The sequence below is a fragment of the Limulus polyphemus genome, unplaced genomic scaffold (genome assembly GCF_000517525.1).
Source record: "Limulus polyphemus unplaced genomic scaffold, Limulus_polyphemus-2.1.2 Scaffold1991, whole genome shotgun sequence".
Taxonomy (NCBI): domain Eukaryota; kingdom Metazoa; phylum Arthropoda; class Merostomata; order Xiphosura; family Limulidae; genus Limulus; species Limulus polyphemus.
Window position 1 is genome coordinate 93,566 of NW_013667601.1, and position 19,488 is coordinate 113,053.

Sequence of the window (19,488 nt, forward strand, 5' to 3'; positions counted from 1 at the left end):
ATAGAATTCTACACGTTTACATTACATACCACATTATATCTGATTTGACATAGAATTCTACACGTTTACACTACATACCACATTATATCTGATTTGACATAGAATTCTACACGTTTACATTACATACCACATTACAGCTGATTTGACATAGAATTCTACACGTTTACATTACATACCACATTACAGCTGATATAACACAGAATTGTACACATTCACTTTATGTACCATGTATGTCTTGAGAACCATTTTTCTACGTAATGCATTCCCAAAAATATTTTTACTTTTCTACAATGCATGTTTTTATCTCTTCTCACAAAAGAGAAACATACATAGAAGACCGTGAAGGTACAGTGAGTACAGACCCACACACACATGTAGATGTATTATGATTTGCATAGGTTTGAGAAAAAGTCTTCAATTTCTTTATACATATATAATAAGCATAGATAAAAAATTAATACATTTTTTTTTCTGTTTTCCCCCAAAAAATATTCAATAAAAAAACAACTAAGACTAGTTTTTTGCAGACCTTTAGGTAGTGCTCTGATTAGTTTCCTTCCAACTAGAAGGTGACACATCAGGTGACAATGTTATCGGTAGCAACTTACAAATAGTGGCCATTCTATTGTGTTTAAATACTCTGTAAAAGTAAAAGAAATGCCAATATTAAAATATTTTCAGAGTTTGATGTAGAGGCTAGGTGACAGGTGATGATGAACCTTCCCAATACATATACAAGGATGAAAGAAAAACTGACTAAAGTTTTATGAAAAAAAAAAAAACTTTATGCAACAGAGATTGAACCCCTCTAAAAGCAAGACTTTACACTTCTGGTTTTTCACATAGATGTTTGCATTTCAGCAGTGGAGCTTCAAACTTAGCAGTAGTATGTTTCCAGTGTATAAACTTCTTGTTCTGGCCACTCATGGTTTTCACCAGTCCATATGCAAAAATATCACAAGATATACATCTGGTTATAAACACTGCCAGCTGGCTTGAGTAGAAATGCACAATCTTCAGGTCATAATTAATGTTTGGACTTTCAGAGAATAGACTTGCTCCTGGAAATATGGGGTTCCAGAATAGAGGCTGTGGTCAACCTGAATAGACCACAATTGACCTCATTTACGGTGCTGAGATATTTATCATCCTTACACCTTTTTTCAGAAGCCTCTCAGCAATTGTCTCATCAGTTTGATGGTGAGTTAGAACCACTGTTAGCATCTATCTTGGTTCGATTATCAGATTCTGCACTTTCCCTAGTCTTTTGACTGGTCTGTTGTTGGGATTTGCTGGGTAGAGATCAGGGGGGTAAAAAGTACAAAATATGCTACTCAAGTTCAAGTAAAAGTACTTTGTTAAAAAGTTTCTCAAGTATGGTAAAGTACCCATCCTGAAATTTACTTAAGTTAGAGTAAAAAAGTATCTACTGTATAGATACTCAAGTAACAAAAGTAAAAAGTACACTCATCTGCAGCTCTCTCAAACCCTACACATATGTTGTGGGCCATGAGGTGTAGAAACAAAACACAACATACATTATAGGGACACAGAATCACCTTCATTCCCCTGGCTTGTGCTCACACCATTACATGGACGACTGGCTACTGCTGGCACTGTCTTGTCAGTTGGTAGAATGTCACATCCAAATACTACTTTCCAAACCAACCAAGATCGGCTTTCTTATCAGAGCTGAGAAATCTCTTCTCACCCCAACACAATATATCATCCATCTGGGTGTCTTTTTCAACATATATTTCAGTCAGGCTTCATGGTATAAAACAGACAGACCAACTTTTACTTCTTCTCCCACTGCATGGATGATTCTTTCTCTTTTTGGGGATGTGGGCATCACTCGAATCCCTCATTCCTTTGGAACTGGTGCACATGAGATCTCTTCAGTGGTCTCTACAAGACCAATGGATCATGAACAGCAATCCACTTGATTCACCCATCTCCTTATTCATAATCAACATCTTCGATCTCAAGTAGTGGTTAGATCAGAACAATACTATGATAGGTGTTCCTCTGCTGTCACCCCATCCAGAGATCCCTCTTTTCATGTATGACTTGCTTCAGAGATGGGGTGCATATCTCAATGGTCAACAATTCCAGGGCCTATGGACGGACGTCCATCTGGGTGTCTTTTTCAACATATATTTCAGTCAGGCTTCATGGTATAAAACAGACAGACCAACTTTTACTTCTTCTCCCACTGCATGGATGATTCTTTCTCTTTTTGAGGATGTGGGCATCACTCGAATCCCTCATTCCTTTGTAACTGGTGCACATGAGATCTCTTCAGTGGTCTCTACAAGACCAATGGATCATGAACAGCAATCCACTGGATTCACCTGTCTCCTTATTCATAATCAACGTCTTCGACTTGCTTCAGAGATGGGGGTGCATATCTCAATGGTCAAGGATTCCAGGCATATGGATGGACGACAGAGCTTTCCTCCACATCAATGTTTTAGAACTTTTGCTGTTCAAAGGGTGATGTGTCAAGGTCTGGATTTATTGAAGGGCAAAGTCATCATGCTTCATTCCGACAATTCCTCTATAGTGGTGTCTTACATTTCCCATCAAGCGGGTACTCAGTGCAGGTCTTTTTGCTTTTAAACCTTGGATCTTCTATATTGGGCCTACTCCCATCATATCCTCCTACTAGCTTGCCATGTTCTAGGGTGATGAATCTGGTGGTGAATAAATTGTCTCAAACCAGCCAGATTCTCCCAACAGAATGCATGCTTCATTAAGAGGTTTTCCATTGGCTTTGCCCTCCATTTGGGACACCGATGATAGATGCATTTGCCACTCATTGGAACACTCACCTACCGGTATTTTGGTCTCTGGTACCTCACCCTCAGACATTTGCAATAGATGCATTCAGGCAGGACTGAATGGGATTGCACCTATATGCTTTCCCACTGATTCATTTGTTATCCAGAGTCCTAGCTATGATTTGTTTAACCCCCTGTCATGTTCTTCTGGTAGCACCAGATTGGCTTGCTCAATCCTGGTTTCCATTTCTGTGGTATCTTCAGGAGTGCCAACCTCTTCCACTTTCTTTTTGACCATTTCTGAGACAGCCATGATCCGAAATCTTACTCCTATCCATCCCAAAGCTCTAGCTTCATGCATGGAGGTTATTCAGTCCTTCACACGGTGTCAAGGTTTAACTTCTAAGGTTGCCATGTACCTGTCTCAGTCTCTGCATCGTCCCATAATGGATGTTTATCAACTGAAATAGGATACATATTGGCAATGGTGTATTGTGAGGAGATTGAACCCGCTTCATCCAGATGTGCCAATCATGGCTCGGTTTTCAGTTACATAATTACTAAATTATGATGTATCATGGTATACGTACATGCAGCACACACTTAGCAGGCATCCAGTATTTATACCTTATTCTCTGACATTCACTGCTTTGAATTTTGTGATATTGTAAACCTCTTGTATACATGAAAGCAAAGTGGATAGTTTTGTTATTTTTTAGTTTATTTTGACTGAACATGGACATACAACTGCAGAAATAAAGCAGTGAACATTGAGGTATCAAAATTTATCTCAAAACTTCAGTCAAAACATGTTTCCCTGCTGAAGATATGTAATAATCATGTTCTAATGTATATGTAACCATTAGATAACTTGGGTATTTTCATGGGATATATTATAATCACTGCCAAGGCAACTATATTTATGCAGGGTTATAGTGAATGTCAGGGTTTTATGTATATGTGGGCTGAGGATTTTTCTACAGTAGGTGTCTGTGACTTGTTGGTGGTAAATTCGAACAATAAATGGACAGCACACAATCCACTTGTTTTAGAATAATATATGTTCAAAACAAGTCATATGAAATGTTACTGTGAGAACAAGAGCAAAAGCAAACAAATTTGACATACAACTAAGCACTCTTTATTTTTTGTTGTACAGTTAAATTGTGGTATTCAGATACACTGATATGTTACAGCAAAAGCAGATTCAGGAAATGTGCTGCAAAAAATAATTTCAAAATTGGACAATAAAAGAAAGAAACAAACACAATGCTTAAATAATACACACACAGCACAAATAAACAATTTTATATTCTGTATATTTTGCTTACTGAATGACTTACAATTTTCTATTGTCTCTTACTGGCTGCTGGAGTGAGAGGTTTTTCTACTCAAGTTTGCACAGAACATAGACAAAAGTAATTTTACATACATCCACACAGGACAAATACAAGAGGAAATCTTATTTACTGCCAAAATTCTCACGAAACATTAAAATGAAGTGTACCAGTATCCAATGCTGCATATGTCATTGATTATATTGAACAAATTTTGTGGGGGGAAAAACATCTAACCCATACCAATTGACACAACTATTTTTGCCACTTCTTGAGATAGGCTTTCATTTCTTCCCAGGGGGTTCAAACACAAGGCTAAGGCCATAGGAGATTCTAACCATTGGCATATGCAAACATTAACTAAGTAAGAATTAACATGTGTATAAAACCTTTTGACATTCATGTAACTAGAATGCTTGCTGAACCTCTGCGTGAAAATTTAGAAAAAAATTACCTGAATATACCTGACTAAAAATATATTCTAAACTAGTAATGAAAGATGAGATTAATGATCGTTGTGGTCATTACAACTTGTGTGTTTATTGGTTGAAAAGATGCAATTAAGATAATATGTACTAAAACAAATTTGAAATTAAAATTGAAATTAAGGTATGACAATTGGCATATAAAATAAAGAATGTCCATAGAAACAACAAACTTTTCTGCATATCTTGGCCTTTTCAAAGCAGAAGCTAATATCTCTTAAAATACCAAAACTGTTCTTTTTTATGATTCATATTCTTTTAATAGTCAACCAATCACAAATAAAATAAAGAATCTGGAGATATTTATGTCCCATGTGACAGTTGTATTGGTGTCTCCCATCAACAAGGTATAAGAAAACACAAGCTATCACATGAAACAGCAGATAAGTTCCTTGACCAGACCAATTACAAAAAGTAACCCCTCTGACTGAATTTTGCACATGATTTCAGCCAGATTTAGTATGTTCCGAAATTATTATTTAAATGTTTTTACATTTTTTTTATATAAAACATATACTATAAGACAGTAGGGGATCTAGTATTTGTATACTACACCTGTACTTCATGAATAAAAATATGACATTGTATTCATGAAATGTCTTTAAACATGTCTTTAGCTGTTAAGGTGTTAATGAAAAAATAAAATAAGAATTTATTTAGTTGTTGCAGAATACATGGACGTGATTTTATCATATTTGAATCTGAAGGAAATAGTTAATTAAAAAAAAATTGTTTTAATATTGCTTACTATAGCAAAAGAATGACATTTTATTTTGTATCATGTACGAACCCTTTATGCTGATTAAGAAACAGCAGGTGATATATTTAGAATACAGAAAGGCACAGTTAGGCACTAGTTTAACATTTTTATATGTTATAATTAAAGTACTAATATCATTAAATATTTATGTTATTCAATGTTGTAAAAAGTATTATTTCTTTTTAATCCTATTTTATGAATTTTACAAAAAAATTGAAAAGTAGTGAAACTGTTTTTCTAATTTTTTCTTAAATATTTTTATTAGTGAAAATAGCATGTTAATTGCATTTTCGCTACTCTACTCTTGTATATAGCCCCCCAGTGACACAGCGGTATGTCTGCAAACTTACAATGCTAGAAACTGGGTTTCAATACCCATGGTGGACAGAACACAGATAGCCCATTGTGTAGCTTTGTGCTTAATTACAAACAAACTCTTGTATATAATCATGCATCTTATTGTAAACAAACTAGATATATGTCAGTTGTCTTGACGATTCATTTTTTTCAAAAACATTTTTGTGTTGCCACATGATTTCCAGTTAACAATAACATTTTTTGTTTAAATGGTCTATCAAACACACTTAAAGTTTGACATGTAAACTCTTTATTGTGTGACTGAACGTGCAAAGTCAAACACCAATTTTTTTTCTTCCGATATGGTACATTACCTACACTCACATAAATAGCTATTCTTGTTCAGTGTTGCCCTCTCTATGCTAAAAATTGTTTTGCATATGCCACAAGCCTTGAAACTCCCACTCACTAGAATGACGAATTTTTATGCTACAATCCTTCACCAATGATAAGAGCACGACACACTCTCTTGATGCATGTGACTCCCTTTATTCAATTCTGCCAAACTGTCACTTCTTGCTTGGCAGTACTTGTGTTATAATGTTTAGTTTGCACTCTTTTCAAGTGTTTTATTTTAATTTTTTCCATATTTTTGGTTTAATTTCTTTCAATAAGTTTACTCATTATTATACAATAGTGATATTTGTAACTTGTTGAATTATTTCATAGTGGAATTATTTTATATTTCTACCCAGTTATGGAACTTGTTACTTCATTACAAAAACTTTTGTATTTGATTATTTATTTTGCATTATGATTTCTATGTTACCACTTCAGAGGTTATATATGTTCTATTAGCACATTTACGCAGGCTTCAGGTCACAGTACTCCATGGAAAGATTTTTGGCTTTACTTCGTTGGGAGATTGATCGTCCAATGAACTGACTTTCTTCTGGCCTTGCCTCAATTTTGGGGGCTAACACATTTGAAATACAGTCTGCAGACTTTGGAAAGATAATATGTGCTACTGTTATAGTTTTGAATAATTTTATTGTTAAAATTATTATCTGTAGTTATTTTGGTTCCATAACATAAATTTCGTTACATTGGTTAATACTCATAGTCAAGTTCAGGTTAGCGGTTAGTCTTAGTTGTATCTTTTCTTCTATACCATTCACTTAGGCTTACCGTAATCTTTGTTATTTTAAGATTCCTTATAATTCATTTTACTGGTATATCAATCATTAGTTTAACTATATTGTTTTTTATTCCATACATCACGTCTGTTTTATTTTCGATATTATTTATCTTTTATCCTTTTTCCAATTCACTTGGTTTGTATGGAACCATTGAGATTGTGTTCATGCATACTTCTCCCAATATTATCCATACTTATTATTAGGTTAAGTTTTTATTTTAGCACTTAGTGGATCCTTTGTTCTGTACTATTCGATTAGGCTTTACAAGGGTTTGTTCTTTTTGGTTTAACTGTAGTTCTACTTCCAGGTTAATTGATAATTAGGTTAAATATCTTGTTTGATTTGGCTTAATAAGTGTTTGTTATTTTTGGCTTACCCGTGGTTCTATGCAAGTGTTCATCAGTACTTAAGTTAAATATCTTTTCTTCAATGCATAATATCCCATACATACATTTATTTCAATATACAATTTCTTAACTTTTCCACTATATCAGCTATTTCATTTTCATCTTTCTTTATCGTTTATGCTTCTTACCATTAATTTTGTTTCATTTGTAATTTATACTTCTTACCATTAACTTCATTTGAGAGGGTCTCGGGAGACTGAGGTCAACCCTACCTGCTCCCAGTATTTCTCACCTTATTCCTATAACAGCTGAACCCATTTTCCGACTATTTAGATTTTGTCAATTTTCCTCTCTTTACTCCACTTCTTTGTCTGTGATTTTTCCCTTCCTCCCTTACCCATTGGGTTTGGATTTTGATTCGATTTGCCTTTTATTCCTTGTCTCCTTTTTCCCATCATCACTTCCGGGTGTCTTCACTCCATTCATGCAACTTTCCTTTTCCCTGCATATCTACCCTGCCATCTGTTGGAAGTACTTCGTATGTCAAGCACTGGGTCTACATTTCATACATTCTCTGCTTTAGGTAGCTGTTTCTTTGTTGTTGGGGTACTGTCATCCACCTGTTGCCATCCTTCACTCTTTCATGAGACTAGGTAAGTTACCTCTTTTTTTTCAGGAGCATGTCCCTCTTTTTCCTTCTGGATCCCACTCTGCTAACTTAACAGTTATAATTCCATGGCCACACAACACACACTTTGGAGATGGGGTGTTCCACAAGATTGTTTGTAGGTTTATCTTTGCAATATATTTGCTTCATTAATTTGTCTGTCCCGAACCATATTCACCCATACACTACATAGGTAAAGCAGAAGTGGATAGCTGCTCATCCCTGCTATGCCTTGTATTGAATAAATTGGTATGGTCTGCTGTTCAAAACAGGGTTTCATGGTCACCCATTGCAGGTGTTGTCATTCCTCTGGACTCCGCACCATGCTTTCTCCCCCCCTTTTCTTTTAGTGGAGTTTGAGAGTCCTTACCAATTTCTAGTTCCTTGCCTCTGAGATGGTGGGCCGTGGAGGCATTCTCCTGAATGTGTTAATGAAATACAAATAATACATATAAATGATTCTAAAACCATTCAGTTCATAGTAGGACAGTGGTGTTCTGCTGGTGTAGATGATAGATATCGTCTATTATGTAAAATGGGAGTGAGCTGTCAAAATTGCAGTTCACCTCTTTGATTGGGATCCCTCATTCTACCCCCACGTGGATGTCGGTCAACATACGTCCTCACATTTGTTTCACAGATGTCTCTATTCCCTCACTCATTTATACTCTTTTTATTCCATCTGTGTTGTGGTCATGGTAGATGTACTTCAGATTACTATGGTTCTTCCCTTTCCACTATCTCTCGATGCTTATTATTCCAAGGATGTTACTGTGCTTGGGGTGGCAGTCATTATATCTTTGAATGAGATGTTTTACATTAAACAGACAACTTTTCTCTGCTAGATGTAGGGTTCTTGGATTGATCATTCAGTTTCTCACATTGTTATCATGTGCCTGTTCATAGGTTGGGGGGGGGGGGTACAAGATTCCCCTCCAGTCTCAGGAACTTGAGGTGAAGGCTATATGATCCTCTTTCCTACCCCCACCAGATAGCTGAGTTTTGGATTGTAGTTAACTTGCCAACAGTATGATCCTCATCCTACCCCTGTGTGAATGTCGGTTACCAGCAGCATAGGTTTTGATTGTAGTTGGCTTGCGTGTACAGTCCATCTGCACCAAGAGACACATCCTTTAATCTTACCTGTATTTAAGTTTTCAGGGATTGAGGTTAATAAGTAATGTATGGTTCAGATCATTATCCTATTCTGCCATAATTCTCTCCCATTTGTACGTGCTCCTCAATCTTTCTGCCCATATATGCAACATCTTTCCACCATCGGCAAAGAGTATACCTGGTTAAGAAGTAGCGCGGTCTCCCACATAGGATCTTTGACTCTGAAGATCTCCTTTTGGAGGCTATTGAAGGATGCTTCTTTCTTTCCCTTGCAATGGTTCCTCCTCTTATCTTATTCAATGTGGGATTCTAGCTATTTATGTGAGAAGAGGTAATGTATCGTATTGAAAGTTATAATTTTCCTATACTGAAAACGTATTTCTGGTAGGTACTTCCCTCCCTCACACTTCCCACCCTTCATCCCCATTGAAAACTGATGCTTCCATTTTCTGCCAACACTCGAAGTGATAGTTTGGAATAATTGAATAGAGGAAGTCACATGCACTCTTATTGGTGAAGGAGAATACGAGATACATTGGAATTTGTCATTCCAGACGGGTGGGAGTTTCAAGGCTTGTGGCATGCACAAACATTTTTTTTTGTATATAGAGAGTAGCTCTGAATGAGAATAGCTATTTATGTGAAAGGAGGTAAGTACCTGTTGGAAATACATTTTCAGTATAGGAAAATTATAACTTTTGCATGTTAGATTAAATTAAAGGTACATGCAAATAGTTTCCTGTAAAAGATTACCTCATCTGTGTGACAAGCTACTTTCATTACTAATAAACTCAAAATATACAATACAGTCATGAATAATTAGCTTAAAATGTCTAAAGTATATGGTAAATATGAAGAAATAATTTAATCTGCTTTCACAACAAATTAGTCATTTTAATTTTGTCTTTAGAAAAAATGTGATCTGACATGCCTCTGTTCACAGAAGAATATAAAATATTAGCTTTATAAGTTTATTTAAAGTAGCCAAACTGGTTAGGATAGAAATCTCTGTGCAACTTGGTTGGTGTCCCTAAAATATTAACATGCTAATCATATCAAATTACTTTAAACAATATTATTTTATTCTTAAACCTAATGATATGTGTACTAATCATAATATTTTAAAAACTGTATGTATTATTCTAGCATTGGAAAAATAAAATTATTTTAATTCATCACATAATATGATTTTGCTGTATGACATCTCTTAATAATGCTTAGAAAGGAGGAAGGTTTGAATCATATGAACTTCATACATTTTGGAGTTTAGTAATTATTAAAAATTTGAAGTGGTTCAAGAAGTAGGTTATGCATAATGACAAACATAGCTTGTTATTAACTATATGAATATAGTTTTAAATTTTGATATTAAATGAAAATGGGAGAAAAATCAATTTATACTACAAATGTATGGAAATATGATCATAAATTAGTAAAGCATGTAACATTACTTTAAAAATTATTTAAATTGATTATGCTCTTATGCCTGTAATTATTTTTAGTGAACATACATAATAACTAAAGAGTATTTAGAATCAAATATCAGTGTTATTGTAGTATAATTTTTCTTCTGATTTTGTATTATATTCTTTCTCAAACAATTTTCCAAACAAAGTTAAATATTGTAGATATATGTTTAAGATTTCTTTAAGTTACTATACGGTTCGATAAATGGACTCAAAGCCACATAGATAATGTTAAATTTTATTTGCTGAGTTTAGGTATTCTTTTTATTTTCAGGTAATATTGTGAAAGAAGGTAGTGAGTGGCTCTCGGATTTGAAAAAGTCTTTCCGATTAAGTACAGATATATCTTTTAGTTTGCTGTCTTTTGATGCTCATCTCTTTGGGACAGTGGAAAAGGAGAAGAGAAGTGTTGCCACAGATTTAACAGTTGAATATCAAAATGAAAGACAGAATCAGCATACCATAAAAATGAATTCCAAAGTACTGAACTTGGGAACATCTTCTCTGAGAAAGTACAAAACTACCACTGAAGTTCAGTTTAGTCAGTATCCTGAGTACAATTGGAACTTGAGCTGGGACACTCAGTACAAAGAACAGGACCACAGTGAAAATGACTTAAAACTCTACTATGGAGATAACTTTCATAATGAAGACCAGTATATCCATTTATTCCACGTTGCAAAGGTTAAGGTAGATCAGTCACAAGGTTTCAAGATTGATTCTGAGAATGTATTCCAAATCATCGCACCAGCATGGGATATTGATTATGGTCTAAATGTAACCACAAAAGCACTTATATCTTCCAATCTAAAGTATAATGTCAGTGTTGTCTTCAAATATGATCATGAGAAGCATCTAAAGCTTACAACAGATTATGAGCAAAAGACAAAAGGCCCATTAAAGATATATGGGGAATCTACAGTGGAGTGGCCAGAGCAACCAAAGATCATAATCAGAAATTTAATACAAGGATCAAATGGAGAATATCAGGGCCAATTTTATCTCAAATTGCCAAGTGAAGAGGATATTAACGTTGGTTACGCATATCGTTGTAAAAGTAGGAAACACAAATCCCATAATGAAATTGAAGCTACTATAGAAACTCCGGGTATGAAACTTCCTCTCCATTACAAAGGCCTGCTCCGTATGAACAGAAATGCTTTTAACCTTGAAAGCCACACTAAGTATGAAGGAAACCCTGTAATGGTTATTGATGTCAAACTAGCTCGAAATGGACCATCAGAAGTGCGTTTGAATTTTCCATTCTTAGAAGGTACCATGAGAATTCAATCCTCTGATGAATCTGAAACAGCAAAACTTGATTTGCATGTCAAACCATTAAGTCAAAGATCTCACTCATCTTATGACCGAAGAATTCTTGGTACAGTTACCTACACTAGAAATCCATCTTCTTACATCAGGAACTTTGAAATGGATATTTCTTGGGATGCTAATCAAAATCCCAGTGACAAATTAACCATTAAAATTGGATCTAAAACATATCCAAGTTGGAGAGATACTGAATATAACTTGTGGGCAAAGATGAAATATAAAAATGATGTAGTTGTAGACTTTTCTGGGGATGCCAATAAGAATATTTTGGAAGGACCACATAATCTTGAACTGGAAATTCAAATGGAAAACAATAAGATTGAATTTATTGCTAATCATACAGTTTCTAATGGAATAATGAAATCAAACCTTTCATGCAAGGTAAATTATAAAGAAGTTATCAAAGTAGAAGCTGTTGGTGAGTATAATAACGAAGGGTCTACTGTCAAAATGAATGGAGGTATTTCTTTTGAGTCTCCATATGAAAGTATTGATGGCAAAAAGTTCCACATGAGCCACACGCATGAATTATCTTCATCGGTTTCTTCTGTGAATACTGCAGTTTTAGTACATAGTTCTCGTACAAAAGGGTACAACGCAGGGATCAATTTTCTACATAATAAGGGCTGGTCTTCTGGTAACTTTGATGCTAGCGCTTCAGTTACTACTCCACATGATGAATGGAGATCTCAAGATATTAAAGTCAATGGAGATTATACATCTAAAAGCTTTAAAGTAGATACAGATATCACATTTGGATCTGGTAAGAAAATACATATGAACACGAAAGGAGAAAAAAATAGATATGGAGTAAAGCTTGTTTCTTCCATCAGCACTCCATACTCTAGTTTTTATATGGCTAAGCTCAAAGTAAGATATAACCTTAAACCAGGAAGCTATTTAGCAGAAACTGTTATTGATGTGAACAATGAGAAAAAATTAAATGTTGGTGGTAAATTTGATATAAGTGACTGGAAAAACTTTGATAGCAGTGCTCAGTTAGAGACACAGTATACACCATCGTATAATGCATATGTTCGAGCCAACAGTAGTGGTGATGGTATCAGAGTTGATGCAGGCTTCAAAAAAGATGCCAGAGAAGTGGCATCTGTTAAAATCGTTAGAGAAAATAAAAGAAGAGGATTTACTGCAAATTTAGGTTTTAATTATGACAATGAAGAGGTGCTGAATTTTGATGTTATAAATCAAATCAAAGGAAAGGGTGAAAGGTTATATGAACTTTCAGTAAGAGGCAGCTCATTTACACATTTTACAATACACATAGATTCAAATGTGTCACATGAAGAATCCCATCATGTAATTCGCATATGTACTTCACAAGGACCTGTCGATTGTCTTATTTTAGATTATTTTCTAAAAATTCCATATAGACCCATTCAAGGTTATATGCATTACGAAGCAAGAGGATTAATTCGCTTATGTTCGACATTACACCTATCTGCAGACTTCCTCATTCATGCTGATCCTTACAGTTATGAGAGTATGGTAGTGTTTGGATCAGATAACAAGAAACTGGGATATGAAGCACAAATACAACATAAAGCAGAATATACCTCCAAATTGAAAATCTTCTTGGCATCTCGAACAATGGAAATTCACAGTATTAGTAATAATGATGAGACAAATTTTGAAATTATTACAAATGTTGAAAGAGAACCTTTAAACAAACTGACAGTCAATGTACTTAAGAATAATGAACTGTTTAGTGAAAACTTCCAGAGAAAAATCATCATAAAACATCCAGAGCTAAGAAAAGTAAGATTTTTTTTTTCTCTTTTACTGTGAGTAAATTAAAATTTTAAACTTTATTTTTATCTCTGCAAAGAGATTTTATGCTACTTCACCAAATTTAAATTGCATTTCAAATCATGCTTTCAAACCTAATCTGTGATGCATGAAAATAAACAGTCATAGAATTAGTTTGTACCAACAACTTTAGAGATTGCACACCATCTGTCAGCTTTGTATAAATAATATTGAAAATAATATGCATATTAGCATATGGATACCAAAACACAATGAAATTATTCACTACCATTTATGAGTTTCATCCCATTGACTTAGTGGTAAGGCTGAAGGCTTATAACACTAAGAACTGGGTTTTGATACCAATGGTAAGCACAGCACAGATAGTTCATTGCATAACTTATTGTTTCACAATAAACAAACAGAAACAAACACTTATGTATTGTCACAAAATTAAACTCATACATGTAGTGATAGCCTCCCCTTAATGTAGTATGGAGTTACTTTGTTTAATGATTTTTAACAAAGCAAAACATAGCAGCCTTATCTCAGAATTTGCTTATATTTTATTATTATAGATTGGTTTCGTTAAAAAAGATACAGAAGTTGTCATTAAAGTATGAAAACTAACATCAGAACCCAATAGACGTCAAATAGTTTTATAAATCATTATAATAAAGTTGATTGTTATGTATGTAAACTTAAAACTAGTGAAGTTGGCAGTTTACTAAGTTCTTGCATGAAAATCAACTATATAGAAAGCCATAATATATTTAGTCAAATGAATGCATGAATTATTGTAAGAGGTATATATCAAACATAATAGAATACTACCAGTGATATATCAACTATACCTGTTATAACATAATTCATTGTTGGAATATGGAAATATATTGTTTTTTGTATCCATTCATAATATTTATTAATAATTATTTTACTTGACAGTATCTGATCATTAAATAATGGCTTTATGTATTAATGTTACCTCAAAGTTTGAACTGAAATGTAAAAGAAAACTTTAAGAAATGTAACCTTTTTGTAAACAAAATGATAAAAAATAATACTGTATTTCCCCGAATATAATGCATGCTTTTTTTCCTCCAAATATCTCCCAAAAAATTTCCAGTTAGAAGCTGTTCACTACATTTTATACAAATGATGTGTAAGAAACAAATTTTGTTCAATCTCTCAAAATTAAGTGCGTATTATATTCGGGCAAATATGGTATTTATTATAATTTACAGTATTTAGACTTTTACCAAATATTTTTTCAAAATATAAGTCTATATATATATTGTTTTCTTTTCAGCCCATTGTCATTACTGTGCAGTTTGACAGTAAAGATGCATTCCCAAAATCATTTTTAGCCAAAGTTGTGGTTGATTATAGCAATAACCCATCAGACACGATTATTGGAGAAGTGTTTCTTGAAGCTGTTAATAATGATGTTTACAATAGATCACTTGTATTCAACATCTATAATGCAGGTAATTCTTCAGTTCTGTAATCTGTAAGTGTGCATGTTATTCTCATGCATCATGACAAACCTAGGAGGTTTTAAAATTAGTTTTCAGGTCTAGAAAAATTATGGAAAAATGAAGAAAAACATAACTATTCTGGAAAAGTCATGAAAAAATGCAACTTAATTAAATGTAATATCTGATTTAATAACAATTAATCATTTCATTGAACAAACAATTTAATAAAAATGTGATTAGTTAAATAAAATTAAAAAAAAAATTGAAAAGGTATGACAATGGTGGAACATTCTTGGAAATTGATTTTTAACTAAGGATGTGAACTCTGGGGTATTTATGTTTTATTCAAATAAAATAGGGTTACATTTTCTGTTGTATTCTTTAATGGAAAAACAACAAAATAATAGTATTGAATCTTGTTTAGTCATCATAACAAACCACTTTTATTATGAAACATGTTTCACCAAGTATTTTAAATTTGTTGCATGACCATAAGGACATGTTTATTGATCTTGATCTAAATAATATGCAGCATTGTTTATTTACGCCTTAAGACTTCAGACAAATAATACTTTTATTTTCTAAAGTTTTGAATAAATAAACTCTTCTTGATCTTTTTTTTTAAAAAAAATAACACTACAGAGAATTATTACTACTGCACTTGCTAAAATGTATACTAAAATGATGTGTTTATTTTTTGTTACTTGTTAGATAGGAGAAAGTTTGACATCAAACTCAAACTAAACTCTGGAAACCATAGAGATAGAGAAACCAATGGATATGAGTGGGAGTGGGTAGATGAAACTGGAGAAAGAAAGAAAAGTCTTGCTTTGATTGAAGTTGACCAATCCAGAAAATTAATAAACTTTTGGGTATGTTGCACAAGTTTTGATACCAGATATGGTTATTAAATAATACAGCTTATTATGTTGTTTTGAGAGTCATTGTTTAGGATAGATGGATACAATTTCGGGTAAACATTTGAATTTATATAGTGAAATATACCTTTTATGATGCCACCAGTAAATTTTACATATTTTTAGTCCCATATGCTTTAAATATATTAAGTATACAACTCATCTGGATTGCAAAAAAAAATTTACATATGTAGTATCTCAATATTTGCATCTTTCACAAGCATGACTGAATCTCATACATCAAGCAAATGCTTTACCAACTGAACTTAGGGTTAACCTCCCTAACATTTGGCACTTTTTAGCAGCTGTAACTATTATATCCATTTCCCCTTACAAACAAGGCCTATCCTCAGTGTCATAAGATGACCACTCACAAGATGCCAATTTGTGATAATCTACTTTTTAATTTCCTGAGCATGCTATCAAACTTGGGACCTTTTGGGTGCTCTACTGACTGTGTTAACCCTTTAGTAGCTGTTAATAATACACTTTCTAACAATTTACACTATCCACCACATATCTACATGACAAGTGGTCTTTTATATTGAATATGTCTATTTAAAAAAAGGTTTAGTTGCTCAGTATATAAAAGAAAATTACACAATTATACATATCCCTTTAAAATGATGTAAAGCTCAAGAGGTAAAACTTTCCTGCCATTGCATCAGTCAGACAAGTAAATTCTAACTTCAATCTTGGTTTGAGCCAAAGAGAGTATAAACTAAATGTTTTGTGTTAGAATTATAGTTGTTTATATATTAGCTAAAAATTCTATGTGAAAAATGTTTACTAGCATTAGAGTTCACAGATCTTAGCCTTCTTTAATTTTGAACTGACAGACTGGATGGAAAGGCAACTAATCAGCTGCACTCATGATCAATTTTTGAACTAGTCTGATCAGTATTAGAATTTCACCATCACACTTATAATGCATCCATTGCTCCAAAGTGTGAAGCACAATTCTGAGGCAACAGGATGTGAACCATGGATCCTCAGATTCATAGTGTAGCATACTAATTGTTAAGCCACACTCTGTCTTTTGACAATAAATAAGGAAACATTTGATCCATATTTGTAAGCCAACTAATGTGATAAATCATGTTCCATAGGATATATAAAGTTGTGTTTTTTTGTTGTTTTATATGAGTTTTCTTGTCCATTATTTAATTTTTTTAGTTCTATTTATCTTTATGCAATTCAGCATTATTTTTCATAAATATATTTATAAGCTCATCTCGTCTTTTAATTACTCAAGAAAAGATATAAAACTAATTAAAAATCTATCTACAAATAGTCAGTTTAATAAAAAGTACTTGGGTGTGTTTACATTGTTGACATTTTAAAATAAAAAATATATACTAACAAATTGTTATTCTTCTCTTTTTTTTGTTTTAAGCATCACTGTCCAATCATGTCACTTAGTGCAATAGGTAGATATAACATTGTACCAGGCAAAGAATTAAGTGCTGACTTCGATCTTGATACGAACAATGAAAACAGCAGAGCTCGTTTGATGATAGATTACACAAGACCATACATTGAATTTACTGTTTATGATCATATAGGTAGGAATATGTGATTTTCTATTTTTTCACACTATTATTTGCACATAGGTAAAAAAAAAAGTATGAAGGTTTTAAAATCATATATGTTACTTGATTATTATTTCTGAATTCTTTACAAGTCTAGAATTTTGGTATTCCTTTTACAAGATTGTTAAAGAAAAATTCTGTTAAACTTTTTCTTTTGAAGTTGGATTATTTATACAGAAAGTTAAAATATTAGAATTGTACATTAATATTCATGTACATATAGTTGTGAAGTTATTGCCATTAATCACAAATAAATACATTAAACTGTTTAGAAACTAAATTATTGCCATGTGGTGTTTATTTGACATGTTTACAGTCCTTATGAAGGATCCTGATCACAAAAGGCCTGTATTTGATTGTTTTTTGACCAGTGGAATTCAAGCATTTTTAGTTCCTGAATGAGTCTAGATAAAGTACTTGTATATTTTTTGTAGGGCTACTCATCATTTCATATTTAAAAATCATGAAAACTTCAACTAAATTTAAAAATCAAAATGACATAATTTCAGGTTTCAAATATGGTTTCCATACTTTTTTTTTTTACTCTGTGTTAATTTTTCAGTCTGTTCAGTAACTTGTTCATTGTTAGTCGTAATTTTTTTAAAAATCTTATTTATGTTATTTGTATGGAAAGGTAAGTCTTTTATAACGGTGTGTATATAATATTTATGGCATTTTTGAGTCCTTTATAAGTGGCCTAACTGTATTATTTTGGTTTACCGGCTCAAGCTTTGCTAATGAGTCTTGAACAGGCAAAACTGCACTCCACAGCAGAGGGTATGGCCAATCAATGAATGTAATTGGCCTCTTCATCACAGATTCTCTTTCAATTTTACGTTTTCTGAAAAAGAAAAAAACATTGTAGCACATATAGTTATCATCATTTGACAATTGGTCTGCTGTATAATATTAAATAAAGAAGTAGGATAATATCATAACATTATTCACACACCTAAATCAATTTAGGTTACTGTATGGTGAATTAAAAAGGACTCAAAAACCACATAGATATACAACATTACTTTGTTTTTAGCATTACCTACTCTTTTATGTTTTTGCATATAACATCTCAAAACATCTCATGGAGGCATATCCCCTCCAAAGTATATGTAGCAAATGACATATTCTCTCTCTTCTAACTTCAGTGCTTGCGTTATAATTCAATAAAATTAGTGATAAGACAGAGCTTATATACATCTGGTTTTTAAATTCGTGAAGAAAATTATCTGTTTTGTAATTATAGCCTGATCGTAGCAAGTTTTATGTCTCACTAACAACATTCAACTCTATAGTATTTATTAGTTTCAAAATATGTTAATTTGTTTTTCTCATGACTGTTGCATTCAAAGTTCAAGTTGAAAAACTTTTTCTCCTCTGGATGTTTACTTTTAAGTTAAGATCTATCAATTTAGTATCTTGAGAAAGTAATCATGGAGAATTTCATAAGTTGTTTCATTACAAGCTTTTGATATTTCAGGCACACCAGTCCATCGGTATCACATTTCTGTAAATTTGGGCAGAAAGTCACTGTTCTCTGCAATTGCTGAGTCATTTCATGAAGGATTAAATACCACAGATGTGTCTATCATCATTGATCGTCTAAGCAATCAAGTATTTGACATTCGTTTCAATTGGAAAGTTGACCTTGTAGCAAAATTGTTGGTAGGTTGTTAAATGCATTTCTTTTGAATACCTTTGATAGAAATTTATTTGATATTAAACACAGGTATATATATATATCTGTATTAACAGATGTAACAAATTTGTTGTTATGTATTTATTATAATATGAACGTTGTTTATATTAAGTTTATATTTAGAAACATACATAGCTTATAATGTTAGATAGGTATTGCGAAACTCCCACCTATTCTCCAAAGTTGTAGAAGATTCTCGAGAGTAAGAATCAACAATATATTTATATGCATAAACTCTTTAACCAGTAT

The 19,488-nt window shown here is 32.9% G+C and overlaps 1 protein-coding gene across 1 annotated transcript in view; it reads left to right on the forward strand.

Annotated features, from left to right (window-relative positions):
* The window catches only part of LOC106465583 (apolipophorins-like), a 122,891-nt gene that overhangs the window by 82,349 nt on the left and 21,054 nt on the right, over positions 1-19,488 (forward strand). The window contains exons 21-25 of the mRNA XM_022393508.1: positions 10,732-13,565; positions 14,866-15,043; positions 15,746-15,906; positions 17,348-17,516; positions 19,021-19,205. Coding sequence (XP_022249216.1) covers positions 10,732-13,565; positions 14,866-15,043; positions 15,746-15,906; positions 17,348-17,516; positions 19,021-19,205 — 3,527 coding nt within the window. The remainder of the gene's footprint in view (positions 1-10,731; positions 13,566-14,865; positions 15,044-15,745; positions 15,907-17,347; positions 17,517-19,020; positions 19,206-19,488) is intronic.